Genomic DNA, 23,377 nt, shown 5'->3' with positions numbered 1-23,377 from the left:
AATATTAAAAGGGAAATATTTTAGAACTTTAAGTTAATGTTTTGACTCAATTATTTTCCTGACTAAATATTTTTCCATATAAGTCAACAAATGTTAATGAATTTCCTACTATATCTGCTCTTAATTTTGGAATGATTTTGTATTTTTAGCTACTTTATTCCAGGGGTAAACCATGGATATATTTTGGTGGTATTCCTCGCAAAGTTTACGGCTGGTATTCCAGTGGTATTGTGGAGTACCAGCCTTAAACCTTAAGTGGAAGACCACCAAAATTCACCGCTCATATACCACTGAAATTCCAGTGGTATACTGCCAAACTTTTTACTGGGGACCTCACCTGAACAATGTCTGAATATTTCTCTGAATACTGTCTGAGAAACTTGTCTGAACAACCCTCTGAATATTGTCTTACCAGTCTGAATTATGTCTGGATTGTTCCATTTTCAGCCATTTTTCAGCAGCTCAGCCAATATTCAGAAATAAAAGTCTGAATAAAAAGTCTGAAATTTAACTGAGCAGTGTTGTCAGACATAATTCAGAAACATATAACAACGCTGATTTTTTCTGAATTAGTGTTACAGACTTGATTCAGCTTTTGCAATTTCAGGTTATCTGCACACATTCAGCAATGATTCAGATGGTATTCAGACAAATTTTCAGCAAAATTCAGCTAAATTCAGATGATATTCAGACCATACTTTTTCATGAGGGTGCAGCTCTCTCAGATTGATCGTTTTGACAAAAAAGTCAATCTGTGAGAGTGCAGCTTTAAAAGAAGGACTTTCATTGTTTATGATTGTCTTTTTTAAATATTCTTCTTTGGTTAAAGTTCAAGTACTTTCACATTTGTATCATTACCACTGTTCATGTCTTGAGAACTACTGGATTTTTTTTTATTCAGGCCCAAAAAAATAAATTGTTTGTTTCTGATTTTAATATTAAGGCACTTTTCTGTAAGATTGTGTTTCCTGATGTATCTTTTAAAAATTGCAGTAAACTTGTGAAACGGCTCTCTGTTCTTTTAATGCCTTTAATGTGACTCGCTCATGGTTTTTAAAATGTTCTTTCTTTTTACAAAATAAAGTGTGGCAAATCACAAAGAGTGCTAAAACAAAAATACCAAAAAATTGAACCTTTCAGCAAATGTTGATATTTGCTCGAATATCGTCTTTGAAGACCATAATTTTCATTAGCGTATATAATGCCATTGAAATTTAATTACGGCTGTGGTGTTGAGTGATTGGTTGATTGACATTATCACGTGATGTTATCAATGTATTCTTAACAGTTTTACATATCCACCACTTTTGTAAAATTCTGGTGGCTGTGTGGACTAGCAGGCTGTTTTCTAATTATTTCTTGACTTTACTGGCAATGGTTCAAACCCCACTAAAACCAAAATATTTTTTCTGCAATTTCAATACCGTAGAGTAAGGTAATTATTAAATAAGTGTTTTCAGATGCATTATCGGAAAAACTAATTATTGGTCCAAAAACATGAGCGAGTCACTTGAATATGATTATCCAACATTGTAAATATCATTTGTATTTTTACATAACCTTCTTTGCATGGAGCATGAATGTAATCAATTTCAGATACTCAATGCTGCGTACCAAGTTGAGATAACAGTCCGATCAAGTTCTACTTTCATCCATTTACTCCTCCAAAGAATGAAGCAGGTAATACCATGTGACCTGGTCATGTGATCAAGTCATGTGACTGGGCAGCCTGGTGATGTTGTTTTGCAGTCAGGGAATGCCTGTTGTGCTTTAACTTATCAATAAGCATGTGCAATAATGAACGCACAATAATAAAAGTTTTATAGAAATAATGTATTTTCATTTAATCAAGAATCATATATGACATTAGCTGTAGACTAACACTGAATGCATAAAATTCTGTATTTTTCTACATAGACGTACATTCCCTAATAGATGTTCAGGGGGACTGTTTTTTGGTATTATCACACAACATAATAAGAAAAGTTTTCATGATTAAAAACCTTGTTTTAGCTCATTTGGCTGTTAGATGATATATCAGTCAGTCATTTTGTTGACATTTAATTTATACGCTTGTGTACAACTCTTAGGTTAAATAACACCAATTTTAAGTTACACAACACCAATTTTGGAGAATATTTTTTAATCACGTTCATAAAAATGACATTGCAGGGTGCGTTTATTTTGAAAAATATGGTATATGTATTAGATATCTGAGATTCATAAGAAAAAAATCATGTAGGTCTGCTAGATTTGAGCATATTCAAATATATATAATAATTATGAGCTTTGGTATTTGATATTAATTGAGCTAAAATGTACGTCACTTTGAAATGGAAATAATATGATTGAAACTGTATCAATGGTAAATGTGCAGGCTACTCGATATGGATGGATATATAAGGTGATTGAATGTGCATCGAATGATCAAAGCTTTGGACAATCTTGGCTATGTACAGCTTATATAAAGCCTGCTTAAAACAGCCAAAAACGACCTCAAACTTAATGAGACAAAATCGTTATTCTTTTCTGTCCAGGCATGCATCCCAACTTTTAACAGTCTTTAAACTATCTGCAATCGACTTCCACTTTCTACTTAGTTCCAAGTGAGGGCATGGAGGGGTAAAAAATTTGGTACCGGGTCCCTGATCATCAACTGCCCATGGTTACCTGGATATGGGCTATTAATTATATACATACATTCAGCAGAATAATCATGTCATATAACAGAAACCATGTTGTCTGAAACAAAAATGGTTCGGATGTCTTTTTATCTTGTGTCATTTCTGTTCATATGAGCTCTGTCTTTGTGACAGAGTGGTGGTGGTTATGTCATCTATGAAAAAGTACATGGATTAAAGAAATAGCTTTATAATTTCAACAAGCAGCAGGTGAAATAGCTAACGTTACAGACCCAAAATCACAAATCATTTAGATGGTATTGCTGTATTTGTTGGGTTCCGGGTACTCATATTATTCCCAGGTGACCCCTCAAAAATGTACCCAGCTGGCGGGTTTACCTACCAAAATATACCCCTGCCGGCAGGCCTCCAAAATGTAGCCTAGCCAGCGGGTTCCCATCAAAACGTACCCCAGCCTGCGGGTACAGGTAACCCATCCATGCCTTACAACTTGGACAATCATTCTTTCACAAAACATTCATTTCATTTTATGTAAGTCATCATTAACCCAGAAAGGTTCTTATTAAGTACACTAATTTCAACAGTACCGAGAAGTTGAGTTGGTGTATTTTGAAAGAAACAAACTTGTATCAACCTTTATGTTTAAATTGTGTCTATATATTTGTTTTGTATAATTATTTAACAATTTTGTTCATTATTAAAGAAAAATGAAATTCCCAAATTGAGTCAAAAATTGATTCCCAATCAGAAAGTGAGACCCAAAATGGTGGAAAAAGTACTAGGCGTAAAACAGGCAATCATGGCGCTTTAAATCTTGCCAGGATTAAGACCTTCTTCTTCTTGTCTTGATTTAGAGTATTGAGACTCTTAATTGCAAATTTTAATGAATTATCAAATTGTTACTTGAAGGGCAATAATAGTAAAAATTGCTGCATATTTTGAAAATAACATTTTGTTAATATAATAATACACCCTATTTGTTAAGAACTATTATATATAAGATACAGTTAACATTTTGAAATTTACTTTCCTGAGTCTCATCCTCAAACTGAGACTTAAAACATTTATGAACTGAGACTCAAAATGTTAATGAACTGAGACTCAAAATGTGAAAGAACTGAGACTCAAAATGATCATAAACTGAGACTTAAAACATTTATAAACTGAGACTCAAAATTATTGAACAGAGACTCAAAATTTTATTGAACAGAGACTTAAAATGATATTGAACAGAGACTCAAAATGTGAATGAATATGGGCTCAGTGTATACCTACTATGATTCATGAACAAACAGCTTCCACAGTTATTATGTACTGTGTATGATGTTTGTATGCTTTGCTTGGGATTACAACTTCGGAAAACAATTGTTTCTCATTATTTATTTTTCAACACTTTAAGTAAATGTGGAAGAATATTTCTAAATTAACCTGCATTCGGAACACCTCGGCCATTTTCTATCCAAAACAAGCTTATTATTAAAAAAAATGCAGGTACATCAGTAGAAGAAGTTTATAAAATTTTAAATAATAGTATTCATTCAGTGTATAGTGTATTTTGTATGACTCAGTTTGAATCAATCGCAAACTATTATTGTATTATTGTATAAATAAGGCAGAGTCTCAAGAGTAAAGTCATTATGTTTAACTTCTAAATTGATATTTTTATGTGGTTTGACTTGGAGCTAAGCGGTTTTACTTGGAGCGTAGTAAAATGTAAAGAAGTCAAAATACTTCTGAGGTTGTTGTTCATAGAAAATGGCCGAGGTAATCCGAATATATTAACCTGCTTTGCTCCATCAGATGATAATCACAGCCTATAGGCTTGAAATAGAAATGGAAAACACTTGCAGACAGTCAATACGCCGTAAAATGAGGAAGGTAATCGGTTTGAAAGATATGGTGTACTCTTTGGGACAAGTCTTTTAATAGTGAGTTTAGCGAGGTCAAAGCGCTTCCTTCCAATACTCCACAACGCAGTCTGTGTATACCAGGTGATAAATTTCGTCATAAATGATTTCTTCCAAGGCAATATTTTGCTTCAAATGAAGACTTGAAATAAATATAACTTCACCATTTTAAATGATACATATATCGCAGTCTACGCCACTCACAGAGCACAGCCTTTGGTCTTTTACCAAAGTTTGATTAAGCATTAAGTTTTTCCTAAACGAACCTTTTCACAAAACCTCCGCCTAATGGAGCACTGTCAAAACATTAATTTGGAGGTTTGTTGAAGTGTTTGAGGAAACGATTACCTCATCAAACTCTATTAATAAGCCAAAGGCGGGGCTCTTTAAATGGCATAGACTGCCCTTCGTTTCATATTAAATAATGAAGATAAAGAGAAGCTATTTTTGACTTTGTGCACCAGTCATTTGTAACCCCCCCCCCCCGCCCCCCAGGTCCAGGGAATAGCGGGGACTTTAAGTCTTCCAGTCCAGCCAACGAAGCCTGTGTAAAATCCCCGCCTTGCGGGGACGAACTGTTGGTAAAATCCCTGCCTAATGCCCCGTACCCCAGGGACTCTAGGTAAGGACCATTCCCCGCTATTTTTGGCGCAAAGATAAAATCACCACATTTACCCGACACTGCGGGACCACCTGAAAGGTAAAAACACGGCCCATTTCCCCCGCTATCCACGGTATACCCCCGGACCTGGGGGGGGGCGTGGTGACAATTTACTGGTGCATTATTCAAACCAAAGTATTGCCTTGCGACGTTTATGATGTAATTTATCACGTGGTATACACACACTGGCAACACAATACCTCACTAATGTGAGAGATTAATAATTGTATTAATTTTTTAGCACTATTTATATCGATGTACATTATAAACTTTGCGGAGACTAAAATACAAGTCCTAATGGTACACCATAAGTATTGAAGCCGATGGGCATGTTTAAAAATACTGCGCTGTGCATTTGCTGCGGCGCCTTCTTGGAACGTCTACAAATATTTACAGAGCCTTGCGTTTTCTTAGAAGAAAATAATATAATCTGGTTATATGTATGCACTTGATGCATTTTTTCTGCTTAAAGGGGCACAGAATAGGGTGTTCAAAAAATCAAACAAACTTTAAAATAAATGCATTATCATGTTGAACTCATTGGTCTTACATAAAAGATCAAATTTAAAAAAAAAAACGCATATCATTTAGGTACATATAAAAAATATGAACCATTTTTTATTTTTGTTTATATTTATTCAGCTATGTGGCCACAAATTCCACAGTTGAAAAAAACACCAAAATATATTACTATTATTTTTTATCTGTAACTAATAAATCATATCCATGTTTTTGATGTCAGATCATTAAAGTCAATGAGTTAAACATGATAATGCATTAATTTAAAAATATCAAAAAGATTTTGTTTGGGCATAAGCCTTTAATTTGTGCACCTTTAAAAATAAATTACTATATGGTAATTAAATTTACAATGTACAGAGTGCATAAACTTATAAATCATCTTTTAAATGTTATGGAAATATATGCATGACTTTCTGTGTACCAATTCATAGTAAATAATAATTGTTTATAAAAACAAACCCTTAAGCATTACATTTTCTTGAAAAAAACAACAACATAGGCCCAATAATTTATTGTTCAGAAATTTGTTAAAGTTAACAATGGTTAACAATGTGATAAACGACATAGTCCTTATTTTTTTAATGTGAAATATTTTATGATGTGTTCATATATATATAATTAAAACAAATACGGTTTAACAATTGTCTCAAATCTTGTTAATCTTCCTGCGGATCATAAACGTATCTGTGAATTTTCCAGATTTATACAGATTTGAAAGTTAACAAGGATGACATTAAAGCGGCTAGACACCAGATTGTCCGAAAATCGGCAAATGCCGTATTTCCTCAAATCAAGCCTAGAATTGTCAATGCCAGCTAGAAGGGGTCAATGAAATGTCACTTTTTAAATTACATGGTTAAAATAAAAAAAAGCAAAAATCATATGTTAAAAATTGCTGTCTCATCTGTGTTTTCACATTTAAATAAGCGTATACTGGTTTTCAAGTTTAATTTATATCTGTTTATGAGTACAGATAAATATACTGATGCTATTTTTAAACTTACTGGGATTTACATGGTAGACAACCATAGTAAATTTCGAATTGAATTTTGTTTATGCTAAAAAACTGCGAAAGATCCATGAATGTTTGTGTTTTAAGTGATGGCTGCTGATACATCAGAAAGTAAGATTCAATGCGTTGTACACAACGATGTCAATTTTAAGTTTTGAACAATTTGTCTTTTTTATCTTGCAATAAATTTATTGTATCATCTGGTGTATTTTAATTAATAGCCCCTTTAACATAATTGTTAACTTTGACAAAGTTCTGAACAATAAATGGGTCCATCGTTTGTTTCCTCGAGATTAAAACATAAGCTATTTGTTTTGGAGATTATTTGTTTATATATAAGAATTAATACTGTAACTAAATATATATCTCTTGTTTCTTATATATCATATGAGGTTCTATGTTTTCAATTGATATTATACGTGTACTTTCAAAACTTGCTTAACAATTGTCTATTACATAATCATTTCTTCACTCGAGGTTCATATAAAAAATATTCATTTTAAGGTTAATTTTAAATAAATTGATACATATTTGTTATGAACATATTGGCTACTGAGTTTGTTTCTTTAGTTTTTCATATTAATATGAGAAGCATGATTGTAAGGAATAGAAATTTGATATGGAATTTTTTTTTTTAATCATGGCTAAACTTATAATATAGAGAACACAATGATAAAATTATATTTTACATCATAGATTTTAATAATTGTTGCGAGATGTCGTTAACTGATTGTTAGTATAATTAATGTGTTTGAGGTATAAAAGAAACAAAAAGATTTCCATGTTAACAGTTGATTAGTCTAATTCATGTGTTTCAGGAATGATAAAAACTAAAAAAATTCCATGAGAACAGTTTGTTAGTATAATCTAGTGTTTTGAAGCACACTAAAAATGCAAAGATTCCCATATGATTGTTTGTAAAAGTTGTGTTTTTCAGATATAATTAAAACTAAACGATTTTCATGTTAACAGTTTATAAATATAATTCATGTGTTTGAAGTATAATAAGAAAAAAACAACATGTTAGCTGAGTGTGTTAGTATAATTCATGTGTTTGATGTATGAACACTAAACTATTTTCACTTTCCATCAGATTGTCCAGGGTATGCCGTGGAGCCAGAGTCCCCGTATTGATGATGATTGGAAGAAAAAAGTTGCTGCCGAGATGTTGGCCAGTCTAAGTGCTACCAGGTATGTCTATGAGGCTATGGTTATAATAAATATTATGTCCCCCCCCCCTTCGATGAAGAGGGGGTTTATTGCTTTGCACATGTCAGTCAGTCAGACGGTCCGTCGGTAGACCAAGGCTTGTCCGAGTGATAACTAGATAATTCCTGGAGGTATGGTCATCAAACTTGACATGAAGGTTGGGCCTGACCAGTAGGCGACCCTTTTTTATTTTAGGGTTCATCGGTTGAAAGGTCACCTTTGAAAGTAAAAGGTTGTCAAAGCTTGTCCAAGTAATAACTCAACAATGCCTAGACCTATGGTCATCTAACTTGACATGAAGACTGAACCTGACCAGGAAATGACCTCTATTTATTTTAGGGATCATAAAGTCAAAGGTCAAGGTCAAGTTGACCTTGAATGCTAAAAGGTTGTCCGATTGATAACTTGACAATGCCTGCACCCATGGCCCTCAAACTTGACTCGGAGGTTGGGCCCGACTAGTAGATAACTCCTATTGATTTTAGGGGTCATCTGGTCAAAGGTTACAGTGACCTTGGATGCAAACTCTACAATTCCTGGAACTATGGTCATCAATCTTGACATGAACGTTGGGCCTGACTAGTAGATGACCGCTATTGATTTGAGGGGTCTTCCGGCCAAAGGTCAAGGTCATAGAGACCTTTAATGGTAAAAGGATTTTAAAGCTTGCCCAAGTGATAACTCAACAATGCCTAGACCATACAACACAAACACAAACACCAAAAAAAACTAACCCTACATAAACAAAAACAAAAACTACAAACAAACCCCCTTATCAAAACTGCTTTCCCGTTAAATGAAGACATGGAGACATGATAATAATTATAATATAATGATACTGTGGAGCTAGAGTCAGTGGATTGACAATGACCGGAAGAAAAAGATTGCCAACGAGGGGTTGGCCTGGGTCTTGGCTCAACCAGGTTAAAAGCCACAGACCTTTTATAATAAAGTTGATAACAATTATTATAAAAGTTTTATTATAATTATGCTTTCCAGTGATTTTTAGATATTTATCAGTGAAATAAAATTGATATTTCATTGTTTCAAACATTGAAAATATCAATTTGATATTTTTCACTATTTTGAAATTTTAGCCCATGACTCAATTTACAAAGTGACTTTACTTGCACATACAAATAGGCGGGTTTTTCTAAAAAGTGTTATTAAATTCAAAGATCGCTAGCCTATTTTCCCCATGAAATATTCTGTAAAAGCAGAAAAAAAGCATGGGTTCTGAAAATGTAGGAATACATGAAAATTAAGAAGTTTCTGCTAAGTAGCCTTTTAACCTGAACCTTGTGGCTGAGAGGCCTACTGACAGAGAGACAGACAGATAGGCGCGTTTCTGTCCAAGCATTTTACAGTCTGAGGATTGAATGGGAAAATCTTTTCTTTAATGTATTGAAAAAGGAAATAAATAGTTAGTAGGCAAGTATTACATTGTAAGAGATGATGATGTCATTCCTAAGGCATAGCAAAATGAAATTATTTTTTCTGTTTTCCTGACCTATTCTAAGTTTTTATGTCCAACTATAACATTTTTTAAGAAAAATTCTCCTGAAATCTTTTGGTAGATTCTTGATTTGGAAAGATGTTTTAGGTAGATTCTTCCTTCAAATTGTACGTAAATGTATTTAAAGCTGCACTCTCACAGATTGAACATAATTTGACAACTTTTTTTTTTGTCTTTTAATAAGCCAATTTTTGCGTAAATCCATGGAATCCAGTTATATAACACTGCTGATAAAAAATTAGATCGCAGATTTAATATTTAGTTAGTTAAAAAATGGATGTTTTATGCATTTTTCTTAAACCGTTAAAAATTACATTTTCAGATTAGCAAAGAGCATATCATCTCAGATCAAAGATCGTCTTAACAAATCCCACGATGCCTTTCTGACAGCACTCAAGCAACTGGAAATGAAGCACTCGGGACGACTTACTAAGATCGAAGAGGAGCGGTTGAAACTACGGAAAGTGCATGCACCGAGAGTTGCCAAGGTTGCGCTGGAAAGCACCTCACTAAAAGATGTCATACTTTATGGTAAGGCTACGATCGATTATAAGCGTGTTATAAGCGTGTTTGGTGTTTTTCTGCCAACTCTCTAAAATACCCACTTAAAATCGTTTATTAGGCCTCATTTTTATTTATTTATTTATTTATTTTTTATTATTATGAGTTTATTCTTAACAATTTATTTATTAAAATTAATGTGGTCGCAGAGTTATTATTTTAAGTCCATTTATTTCACAGGCCTTGATTTCTCGAAAGTTCTTAAGTTTTAGAGACATAAGTAGCTTTATATGTCGATTAGCAAAATTCGTACTTACACCTGATTTTGATAAATAAAAATTTAAAACTTACTTTTTCATGAAAATCAGACAGATACCTTCAATATACACTCAAAACACTTCTAAAAAAAGGAAATATTTCACAAATTATTGAAGAACAAAAAGAGTGAGCTAAGATTAATCAAGATAATACAGACTTAAGAAGTTTCAAGAAATCAGATGCAGTTTCTTAAAACTTCATTGTCCTTTTAAGCTACCAGAAACTTAACAAGTTTTAACATTCACAGAGCTGTAAAGAATGAATAATAATTTAAAAATGTTCAGTCTTCCAAGAAAATTAGTCCTGCCTTTTTGTACTTTGTTTTGTTTTATCAAAAATTAACAAATCGATATCGTCATTGTTTCTGTCACAATTTCCTTCAGGTATGCCACAGATGGGACGTGAAATCGGCCGTGGTCAATATGGAGTTGTCTACTCTTATGACTCATGGGCAAGTTACACCCCCTGTGCCATAAAGTCGGTTGTTCCCCCTGATGAAAAACACTGGAATGATCTTGCTCTCGAGTTCTTCTACACAAAGTAAGAAAGTTCTCTTTATTCATTATTAGCTCGTCTGCTCATTGGCCCATCTGTTCATAGACTCGTCCGTTTTTGTAGAATAATTTAGTTATTCCCCTATTAAGAAAAAACAACATTGGTATTCCATTCATTTGTTTGTGAAATAAGTAACCTTTCCCTTTCTTTCAAATAAACTATTAATATTCGTGAGGCATTAATTTTCGTGGATTTCGTGGGTTGGCTTATCCACGAATTTAAGACCCCAACGAAAATTTTACCTTTATTCTGAAATTGGTGAATTTACAGAAAATTCAGGATTCCAGTTTAGATTATTTTTTTTTCAAAAAATGAAAATCCACGAAATTAAGTACCCACAAAATTGTCCTTTTTTCGAAAAACTACGAAATTTCATGCCCGTCAATATAAATGATTTCACAGTATGCCTTTTACATGGAAATAAAAATAGACAAAATAATTTTAAATCCCTAAAAATGTGAGAGTGCATGGTATACTCACCATGAACAAATGAAAAACAGACCTTACTGTCAGTGACATCTATAAAGTAGGGATCGTACCAATTTGTTTAAGGAATAATCCTGACCATGACAGAGGTGTACACTGTTATGTGGCTCTCTTCTCAACTCAAACAGCTACGGAAGAAGTACTCGAGCTGTATATGAGGCATCCTAGCTGATTTACATTCAATGAAAATTATGCTGATAATAATTATTATTGTTTTCAGACATAGATTTAGGAACATCCCTAATCATACATAAGTTGTAACGCGGTGTGACTCAATGATTTACAGAGCTTGACGAAGTTCCCAAGAGGTAAAGAGTCGTCCTAGCTCACTCATATTCTTTGAGATGAAAGTTGACAATTAATTTATTGGTTTGAAATATTTTCAGGAATATCCCCGACCATGACAGAGTTGTTATGTTACGTGGCTCCGTGATCGACTACAGCTACGGAAGTGGTACTCCCGCTGTACTGCTCATCATGGATCGACTTCAGAGAGATCTGTACTCGGCAATCAAACAAAATCTGGACTGGGTCTCAAGGTAAGCCTGGGTAGACTGACTGGATTTCAAGGTTTGCTGAGTAGACTGGTTTATTTAATTATTCTTAAAGAAGCGGTATCCCAGCGGTTTTACCTTTCATGGATCTACTGCAGAAAGATCTGTACTTGGCAATCAAAACAACTTTGGACTGGGTCTCATGGGAAGGCTGGATAGACTGGTTTACTGGTTTATTCAATTATTCCTAGGAAAGCAGTATCTCGGCATTATTGCTCATCATCTTTTGTCTACAAAAGAGAGATCTGTTCTCGGCAATCAAGCAAATTCTGAACTGGGTCTGAAGGTAAGCCTGTATAGACTGGTTTATTTAATAATTCCTAGGAAAGCGGTATCAGTTGTATGCCAGAAATTGACAACAACTGGAGATTATGAACTTGGCAATCAACAGAATCGAGATTGTGCTTCAAAGTTAGACTAAATAGACTGGTTTGTTCTTCTTGATTAAAATAGCTTGAGTTAGAAGAAAAATATTAATAATTGGATATCTTTAAAATGGGACTAGAAATATGATACCAGTCATTATTTAGTCCTTGAAAAATAATATGTTTTACCGAATAGCGTACAGTTATTGTAAACAATGGTGATGTTTACAAATGCGACGATGTCAGCCAAAATGAGTTCTGTGGAGGTAATGATCATCAACAATTTTCCATATTTCAGATTACAGGTTTCTATCGATGTGGTCGAGGGGATACGGTTTCTTCATGGTCAGGGCCTTGTTCACAGAGATATTAAACTGAAAAATGTTCTAGTAAGTAGTGATGTTCCGATGATCGCTTATAATCGAAAATCGATTGGTTGGGCCTGAAATCAGCGACAATCGATAGTATTTAGTTATAATCGATTATCGAAAAAAACAACTTAATAACACTTAATAACTTCAATCATAGACATAAGGTATATGCATATAATGATTAAGAGTTTAATACTGTATATGAATAAAACTACAACTCAGGTACTATCTAGTATTTTAAAAACCGATTGTACTATCGATAATCAGTTACTTGAGATGAACCGATCATCGATAGTAAAATTGCAACCGATTCCCAACACTACTAGTAAGTCAACCTTATGTTGTTAACCAATTATGCAGCAAACACTAGATAAATTATTCACAGTGGGTCAATTGTGTAAAACCAGGATAAGTTATCCACAGTAGGTCAATTGTGTAAAACCTGGATAAGTTATTCACAGGGCGAATTGTATAAAACCTGGATAAGTTATCCACAGGGGGGCCAAATGTATAAAACCTGGATAAGTTATCCATATGGAGCAAATTTTATAAAAACCTTGATAAATTATCCACAGGGGGTCGATTGAATAAAACCTTGATATGTTATCCACAGGGCCCAATTGTGTAAAACCTGGATAAGTTATTCACAGGGCGAATTGTATAAAACCTTGATAAGTTATCCACAGGGGGGCCAAATGTATAAAACCTGGATAAGTTATCCATATGGAGCAAATTTTATAAAAACCTTGATAAATTATCCACAGGGGGTCGATTGAATAAAACCTTGATATGTTATCCACAGGGCCCAATTGTGTAAAACCTGGATAAGTTATCCACAGGGGGTCGATTGTATAAAACCTTGATATGTTATCCACAGGGCCCAATTGTGTAAAACCGGGATAAGTTATCCACAGGGGGTCGATTGTATAAAACCTGGATTAGTTATCCACAAGCGGGCCAATGGTATAAAACCGGGATAAGTTATCCACAGGGGGGGCCAATGGTATAAAACCGGGATAAGTTATCCTCAGGGGGCCAATTGTATAAAACCTGGATAAGTTATTCACAGGGGGCCAATTGTCTAAAAACTGGATAAGCAAACTACAAAAGGCCAATGGTATAAAACCTGGATATGTTATCCACAGGGGGACAATTGTATATAACCTGGATAAGTTATCCACAGGGGGCCAATTGTATAAAACCTGGATAAGTTATCCACAGGGGCCAATTGTATAAAACCTGGATAAGTTATCCACAGGGGGGCAAATTGTACAAAAACCTGGATAACTATCCACAGGGGGTCATTGGTATATAACCTGGATAAATTAGCAACAGGGGAGCTAATTGTACAAAAACCTGGATAACTTATCCACAGGGGGTCAATGGTATAAAAGCTGGATTAAATAGCAACATGGGAGACAATTGTACAGAAACCTGGGTAACTTATCCACCGGGCCTCAATTGTATAAAACCTGGTTAAGTTATCCACAGGGGTGCAAATTGTACAAAAACATGATACCTTATCCGTAGGAAATTGTATAAAACCTAGATAAATTATTCACAGGGGGCCAATTGTAGGTAATGTGGATAGGTTTGCCACAGAGGGCCTATTGATTAAAACCTCTGTAACTTATCCACAGGGGGCAACTGTATAAAACTGGATAACTTATCCACAGATAATCTTTTGGTAAGTTTGCACATTTAAGCAATTTAATTGGTCAACAGTCATTATTATTGGATAAATATTGACCAATCTATAACCATTTCAACTAAATTTAACCAAACCAAAAAATGAACTGTTTTCATACAATTGGCTGTGTTATCTTTTACACAGTTTGCACATTTAATTGATATCAATTATTTTGTTAATTGTAATTATTGGATAATATTTTGCCAACCAAAAAACATTTTGGACAACTTTAACCGTACCAAAGAATTTAACTAGTTTCATTCAATTGGCTGATGATAGATTAATCTGGTCTTAAGTAGAATTCAAACCAGTACCTATTTTATATTAGGCAAAAATATTTCTTTAACTTTATGGTTTTATTTACCGTGATATACACCGTATTATATGACAAAGTTTTTCTGAATTCATAAACATCAATGGCATGTGTATAATGTTTAAGGTTATTGAAAATGTGTTAACATTGAGTCCATTGGTTTTGAGTTTTAAGAATAAAAAACTGTGTTAGACATTTAACGTTTGATTGTTTAGAAATTAAGCATGGACTAATTATAATTCTTTACAGTTGGATAAGGACAATCGTGGGAAAATCACAGATCTTGGTTTCTGTAAGCCAGAGGCAATGATGAGCGGGAGTATTGTGGGTGAGTATGTCTGCTCTCTAGTTCTTTGTTAATAAAGTAATGGTATGTTTCACATTCTTTTGACTTTAGACAACTGGGGAGACAAGCGGATCTTGGTTTAAGCTAGGCAGGAGTATTTTAGTGGGAGTGGGAGTATCAGTCAGTGAGAGTATTTTAGTGGGAGTGGAAGTCACTCAGTGGGAGTATTTAAGTGGGAGTATCAGTCAGTGGGAGTATTTAAGTGGGAGTATCAGTCAGTGGGAGTATTTTAGTGGGAGTGGAAGTATTCATATTCATCAATGGGAGTATTTTAGTGGGAGTGAGAGTATTACTCAGTGGGAGTATTTTAATGAGAGTATCAGTCAGTGGGAAAATTTAAGTGGGAGTGGGAGTTTTACTCAGTGGGAGTATTTTAGTGGGAGTATCACTCTAGTGGGAGAATTTTAGTGGGAGTATTACTCAGTGGGAGTATCACTCAGTGGAAGTATTTTAGTGGGAGTATCACTCAGTGGGAGTATCACTCAGTGGGAGTATTTTAGTGGGAGTATCACTCAGTGGGAGTATCACTCAGTGGGAGTATTTTAGTAAGTGGGAGTATCAGTCAGTAGGAGTGTTTTAGTGGGAGCAATATGTTATCAGTTAAGGTTTAGGCAGGGGTTTAGAATATTTATCTAACTAGCAGTCTTTCAATATTTGAGATATATATAATTGATATAATGCTTTTCATGATGTAATCTATTTAAATGAAATAAATTCTTTCCTAAAACTACAAAAATGCAGTTCTGTAAAAAAGATTCTTTTTTAGGTACTCCAATCCATATGGCACCCGAGCTGTTTTCGGGACGATATGACAGCAGTGTGGATGTTTATGCATTTGGAATTCTGTTTTGGTACATCTGCGCCGGTAGCGTCCGACTGCCACAGAATTTTGAACAGTGTGCCAACAAGGAGCAGCTTTGGAATTACGTAAAAAATGGTACATATGTGTGTGAATTATGTAAAGCTTTGAAATGTTATCATTAAAAACTATTTAGCTCTAACGAGTCTCCGGGAACACCCCCAAATATCAGTTCCATGTTCGTAAAAACCCTTAGATATTTAACAACCTTTCATCATTGTTTTACATTGTTGCCGCTTCATTGACAAACCCCAAGCATATAAATAGCGATACACTTGCCGATCTGTATGCCGCTCCATCACTCCTTTTCATCGCATAGCGCCATATCTAGAATATTTATATGTTAAAAACAAGTCTTGAAGGACCAAAAGTTCATGTACTTGGATTATATTATTAAGAGTGAAGCAGTCAATTGCTGTTGATTAATATTTGCACAGTTTACTCCAGGGTGACAAGTAATTTTGCCGTGGAAATAAGTTTGTCATTGAGAAAATTGCACGTTTCCTTAAAATTTGGGATGTTTGTGTATTAGTTTGCAAAAAATACTTTCTTTAAGACATAATTCAACCAAAGAAGAGGAAATCCAATTCTGCTACAAAGTTCTAGGCCAGCAATGTTTTTTAGGTTAGCCGTAACTTGATTGATTTCTTCTCCAGGTTTAAGGCCAGAGCACTTGCCCGTGTTTGATGACGAATGTTGGGACCTGATGTCGAATTCTTGGGAGTGTGAACCAGCCAAACGCCCGCTGCTCGGGGAAGTGCATGCAACACTCCAGGTTACACAATACCATTTTAATTTCCTTTGATTATAAACCAGGTTGTCTGAAAACTTTGGTTATACGGTTGTGGTATGTCCTTGGGTGGACAGAATTATGATCTGGCAGACAATTGGGATGACTTCTCATTTTCTGGGCAGTAACTTGGTCATGCATAAGGGGATTTTAAAATAACTTTGCACTAATGTTCACTATGACAAGATTATGTGTTGCTGAAAGACCAGCCTCTGTAGGTCAAGGTCACATTTAAGGGTCATTGGTTAAAGTTCTTTGTAATTTGACTTAGAGGCTGTAACATTACCATGTATCATATAGTGAACCATATAGTATATAGGTTGAATGTCATGGCCACACTTAAGGGTCATTGGTCAAAGTTTTTCGTAATTTGGCCAATGGGCTGTAACTGAACTATGCATAAGTTGATTTTAAAATAATTCTGCACCAAATGTTCACCATAACAAGACAGCATGTCCAGTGAACCATGTAGTATATGGGTTAAAGGTCATGGCCACACTTAATGATGTTTGGTCAAAATTCCATAATTTAGGGGTTGTCAGGGGGTTTCATGGGGACTTTATAATATCTTGGTACAAAAATGTTTTTCATAAGAAAACCCATGTACTTTGCTTTATGGAGCTGTGGCTTGGTCATTTTCTGGCTGATTTTAAAATTGTTGGCATGTATGTTCACCATAAGAAGTCTGTGTGTCATGTGCAAGATCCATGTCAGTAGGTCAAAGGTCAACGTCTCAAGGGTCATTCATCAAAGTTCATTGTATTTTAACCTTTCCTGGCTTGAACTTTGAATCCACACTGTGTGCATTTGTATATGGCATGTCATTTGTTTTTTCAGGGCATCTACGACAGATATCGAAACAAACCAGGCGGACCAACAAAAACAGCGAAAGAATCCCCACCGAAACCGTTGACCCAAAAGAATGTTAAATATAAATTGAAGGACAAGAAGTGACTATCTAACAGTAACAAGGCAGATGGGAAAACCAAGTGCCTTTATGGAACCATTTTTGTCCATGATCATTGACTTTGCGACAGACTTGTCTCATAATTTAAGGGTTTCATGTTCAAAGCAGGGTAAAGGGCTTAGGGTTCTTCCATTAAAACATTTAGGCACTTTTGAATTATATAACCACCCTTTTGGGGTCCAAATAAGTGAAAAAAGATACCCACCCCTATACTAAGAAAAATATTGCCTTCACCCTGTGGGGGTATATGAAATTGTTGCCAATGTAATTGATACTAATTTGTAGGATTTCTTTTCTGATTTTGATGCAAGTGTCCAAGCAAATATCAGCTGTATAAAAGTCACTAGCTCTCGATTTCAGGGCTCATCTTGGGCCCGTATTCACAAATGCCCAGGGACCATGATTACAAACAGTCTCAAGTCGAAGTCTAGACTAAAAAAGCGTTATTATGAAGGAACAAAAAATCATATTTATTACATTTCTTTTACAAAAAATAAGTAAATAATTGTAAAACATTCAAAACGTTATATATTTCAGCAAAATTCACCATCAATGTATAGATACAAGGAAAATCACAATGAAATGATGTTTTGCCATAAGGAGTCTCGAGTCTTAAGTCTGACATGAGACTGTTCATAATCACTGCCCCTTCCCATGGCCCCCAGGTAATTTTGGCTTCAATAACGATTGAGTTTTGAATGAGTATAAACAAGAAACGAGCATAAGCAACCATTTACAGTGCTCCTGTTTTCATTTTTAGTTCTCCATAACCTCATAATTTTAAATACACGTGACAATTTTGTTAATTGGGTTATGTTTTAAAGGAAGGTATTATTGCAATATAGACAATGTATAACATAATGTATAATGAGATTCAATATTTTATTAAATAATATGCACTGAATTTAACATTAATGCGCTTTTCTTCATTTCATTCATGTTTAGAGCTTTGGGCCGATTGTTCAGAACTTTGATAAAGTTAACAACAAGAATTGCCACATTGTTTTAAATTTTAAACTTTTTCTATACGATGAATTGCTCACAAATTAAAATATGAACAAGTACAGCTGAAACAGTTGTCTCAAATCTTGTTAGAAATACAGCAGATCACAAGTCTAGAATACGACTTGAAAGTTCACAACGAGAACATTAACAACATTGTTAAATGCTTTAGTAGTAGCTGTGAAAATCTTAAATCTGTTGTATCATCACAGATGGTATTGACTTATTAGCATTTGTTTCTTTCTGCAATATTTTCATCTTTAATACAGAATACAATTCATTTCATACACAAATGTTGCAGAATAATAAAAATATGACATTAAGCGGATTTTATGCCTAAAATCTTTATTAAACCAGACTCCAGATATGTTATCAAACTTGGCACACATGGTACCAAAGCATTCGAAACTCCTCAGCTATTTTCCATCAAAAACAACCCCGGATGAATGCCGGTTCGTCGGTAGAAGTAGTTTGTAACATTTTGACGATGAAAACATTAACAACATTGTTAACTTTAACAAAGTTCGAAACAATTTACCCAGTGTTGGTTTGTTCTAATATGCTTGTAGTTCATCAGTATTGCACATTTCAAAAATGGCATGAACAATGACTTTGAAAAACATATACATGTATGCACCAACTGTTCTAAATAATTATTATCCCATTAACCATTCATGTAACTGAGCTGTAATAAAGGGAAATGTATGTTCTTGAGTGGTAATAATTGTTTTTGGGTGGTTACAAATCAATGATCTTGATGATGTGGGTTTGAAGGTTCTTTTTTTCAGTGGTGATTAATGTTCTTGTTCTTGAGTGAAGATTGTTCTTGGGTGATAATGTATGTTCTTGGGTGATAATGTAGGTTCTAATTTCTCAGTGGTGATTAATGTTCTTGTTATTGAGTGAAGACTGTTCTTGGGTGATAATGTAGGTTCTTATTTCTCAGTGGTGATTAATGTTCTTGTTCTTGAGTGAAGATTGTTCTTGGGTGATAATGTAGGTTCTAATTTCTCAGTCGTGATTAATGTTCTTGTTATTGAGTGAAGACTGTTCTTGGGTGATGATGTAGGTTCTTATTTCTCAGTAGTGATTAATGTTCTTGTTATTGAGTGAAGATTGTTCTTGGGTGATAATGTAGGTTCTTGTTTTAGAGTATTGATGTTTGTTCTTCTTGAATCAAGATTTGTGTTTTTGAGTTGAAATAAAGTTCTTGCGTGGCAGTGAAGATCTTGAGTGATTATATATATATATATATATATATATATATATATATATATATATGTTTTTAAATGTAATTATTGTTATTGAATGTAGATTCTTGTTTTAAAGTAATGAGGTATTTTTCTTGATTGAACTTCATGTTCTAGATTGAAGCTGTTTGATCTAGAATTGAAGTGAAGTTTTTGAGGGGAACTGTAGAATCTTGTCATATGTATTATCTTCACTTGAGGAGTAAATATGTGTGTTCTAGAGTGAGATTGAAAGTCTGAGTGGTAGTATATGTTCTTGAGTGGTAATTGTGTGTTCTTGTTAATAAAATAATGTTCTTGAGTTCATATGTATGTTCTTGGGTAGTAATGTATGTTCTTGAGTGGCAATGTATGTTTTTGAGTGGTAATGTATGTCCTTGAGTGGCAATGTATGTTTTGAGTGGTAATGTATGTTTTTGAATGGTAATGTTTGTTCTTGAGTGATAATGTATGTTCTTGAAAGGTAATGTTTGTTCTTGAGTGATAATGTATGTTCTTGAAAGGTACTGTTTGTTCTTGAGTGGTAATTTATGTTCTTGAATGGTAATATATGTTCTTGAGTGGCAATGTATGTTTTTGAATGGAACTTTATGTTCTTGAGTGTCATTGTATGTGCTGGAATGCAGTAATGTTTGTACTATATATGTGACAATGCAAGATAATGATTTTGTGCAATACTGTATTTGCTTACCAGCAGGCTTTTTAGTTTTATAGGATCTACCATTTTACCACTATGTTTGCAAGCCTGCATGTTAAACTTGTATTGGAAAATATTATGTTACTTGATGATGTGTTATTTGATGATGTCACAGACGTTTTCTCATCAGAAATGTTATAATAATCTTTAGTGAAGATATGCATAGAATATTTTCATGTCTAATCATTGTTATGTTATGTACAAATCATTGTTAACCATTCCCAATGAAATATAACTCTTGTTTCTTCAAAAAAACATCAGGGTATTGCCATAATAAACCTGGTTCCATCTTCACTAACATCGTAAGTCTGAATTTGAGACTCGGGCTCAGATAACTGAAATCTTAATTATTTCCAAATATCTACTATATAACATTGTTTATAAAACAGATGTCTGTTTGAATGTTGTACATTTTTGTTTGTAAAAGATACAACCATTTTCACCATCTTGCTCCTATAATAGCATTTTTACAACAAAATAAAGATTTTGCTCTTTTGAGCCTGTCTAAGTCTCAAGATCAGACTCAAATGTTAGTAAATATGGCGGGCCCTGCCCTGTATGTAGGTGTGTGATTTTGGCAGGTGATATGGGGAAGAAAAAAACTTCTTTTGGTATGTATATCGATAATCAGGTAGTTACAGATATAGATTATTTTTTTAAGGCCACTTATATCGGTCATTGGGCCATTTGTTTAGAAATTTGTTAAAGTTAAAAACATGATGAATGACATCATTGTTAACTTTTAAAGCTGCACTCTCACAGATTGAACATCTTGACAACTTTTTTATTTATTGTCTTTATAGCCAATTTTTGCGAAATTCCATGGAAATCAGTTATATGAGATTGCTGACAAAAAATAGATCGCATATTTTTGTATGTAAGTTCTAAAATTGATGTTTTATGCATATTTCTTAAGCTGTTAGTAACAGTTTAAGCCATTAATTTTTGAACGGAGATAGGAAAATCTGCTATCTGATCTTTTGTCAGCAATCTTTTATCATTGGTTTGCAGATATTTGCGCAAAAAAAATGCTCCTTTCAAGACAAAAAATAAAAAAGTTGTAAAAATGGTATATCTGTGAGAGTGCAGCTTTAAAGGTGAAAAATAATATGTTGGGCTCCTAAGTTTATAAAAGGCAAGTTCATTTAAAACAATTGTCTCAAATCGTGTTATATAAGGAATACTAGGGAACATAGGCCTACAGTGAGACTTCCAGAGGAATACCGATTTAAAAGTTAACAACGATGCTGTTAACAATGTTGTTAACTTAAACCAAGTTCTGAACAATTGACTCAGTGTCACTAAAACGATGCATTCAACTTGCTTTAGTGTATTTATAGACCAAATCTCAAAAGAAAATATGATAAAATATTTATATGAATATATAGGTCAGATTAAGTCAGTAACATTGCTAATACAATCCACATGCTGATAAATATTATTTTTTTCCTCATAAGGCCCCACCAAATGATTTTATAAATGGTTTTACCATCCCCGTTTTTTTTAGAAAAATTAAGTGTTTATAAACATTTTTGAAGGACTGCTCCTGTTTTTTCAGAAGAAAAAATCGAGAAAAAAATGTCCGTTGAAACAATAGTTCTATATTAAAAAAATAATTAACAAACTTAAATGCCATAAGAATTTTGTGGCATCAAATCAAGGTCTCTGGCATTTCAGAAAGGCTGAAACAGTTTTTAATTTTTAATATCTTGAAAGTGATAATTGTATTATATAATGAATTATTATAAATAATTGTATAGGAGAAACAAGTGCGCTTTCGCCCACTTCTGTTTTTAATTGTACTTAAATGTATTTTCATTTCACCCACTTGATTTCATTGTTTTTCGCCAGAGTCTATCGAACAAGACATTTGTTGAATGTTTTTATATTCTTTGTGTATACAGGATGATTTATACTCTCTTGATTATGTAATTATAAGCTGAATATCCAATATTCTCCCTCTATTTATTTGTTTTACGTATCAAATTGTTACAGATGTGTGATTTTCTACAATAAAGAACACTCACTAAAATAATGGGCGTTTGTTCAAATCCAAGATCAATATTCTTTCATAATCCAAGGTCAATATTCTTTCATAATCCAAGGTCAATATTCTTTCATAATCCAAGGTCAATATTCTTTCATAATCCAAGGTCAATATTCTTTCATAATCCAAGGTCATTATTCTTTCATAATACAAGATCATTTTTTTTCATATTCCAAGGTCAATATTCTTTCATATTCTAAGGTCAATATTCTTTCATATTCCTAGGTCAATATTATTTCATATTCTAAGGTCAATATTATTTCATATTCTAAGGTCAATATTATTTCATATTCCTAGGTCAATATTATTTCATATTCCTAGGTCAATATTATTTCATAATACAAGGTCAACATGCTTTAATAATTCAACGTCAATATTCTTTCATAATCCAAGGTCAATATTCTTTCATAATCCAAGGTCAATATTCTTTCATAATCCAAGGTCATTATTCTTTCATAATACAAGATCATTTTTTTTCATATTCCAAGGTCAATATTCTTTCATATTCTAAGGTCAATATTCTTTCATATTCCTAGGTCAATATTATTTCATATTCTAAGGTCAATATTATTTCATATTCTAAGGTCAATATTATTTCATATTCCTAGGTCAATATTATTTCATATTCCTAGGTCAATATTATTTTATAATACAAGGTCAACATGCTTTAATAATTCAACGTCAATATTCTTTCATAATCCAAGGTCAATATTCTTTCATAATCCAAGGTCAATATTCTTTCATAATACAAGGTCAATATTCTTTCATAATCCAAGGTCAATATTCTTTCACAATCC

The 23,377-nt window shown here is 33.6% G+C and overlaps 1 protein-coding gene across 1 annotated transcript in view; it reads left to right on the top strand.

Moving 5' to 3' along the window:
• LOC128216294 (dual serine/threonine and tyrosine protein kinase-like) overlaps positions 1-23,371 on the top strand; it is a 31,725-nt gene extending 8,354 nt beyond the window's left edge. Inside the window, exons 3-13 of the mRNA XM_052922859.1 lie at positions 1,597-1,680; positions 2,378-2,404; positions 7,838-7,935; positions 9,792-10,000; positions 10,672-10,828; positions 11,716-11,868; positions 12,547-12,637; positions 14,872-14,950; positions 15,735-15,905; positions 16,484-16,602; positions 17,455-23,371. Coding sequence (XP_052778819.1) covers positions 1,597-1,680; positions 2,378-2,404; positions 7,838-7,935; positions 9,792-10,000; positions 10,672-10,828; positions 11,716-11,868; positions 12,547-12,637; positions 14,872-14,950; positions 15,735-15,905; positions 16,484-16,602; positions 17,455-17,571 — 1,305 coding nt within the window. The 3' untranslated portion in view covers positions 17,572-23,371. The remainder of the gene's footprint in view (positions 1-1,596; positions 1,681-2,377; positions 2,405-7,837; positions 7,936-9,791; positions 10,001-10,671; positions 10,829-11,715; positions 11,869-12,546; positions 12,638-14,871; positions 14,951-15,734; positions 15,906-16,483; positions 16,603-17,454) is intronic.
• Positions 23,372-23,377: the final 6 nt, after the last annotated feature.

Source organism: Mya arenaria, chromosome 14, assembly GCF_026914265.1.
Source record: "Mya arenaria isolate MELC-2E11 chromosome 14, ASM2691426v1".
Lineage (NCBI taxonomy): Eukaryota > Metazoa > Mollusca > Bivalvia > Myida > Myidae > Mya > Mya arenaria.
Note: the sequence above shows the minus strand (reverse complement) of the source record. Positions and strands in the feature narration are given on the sequence as shown.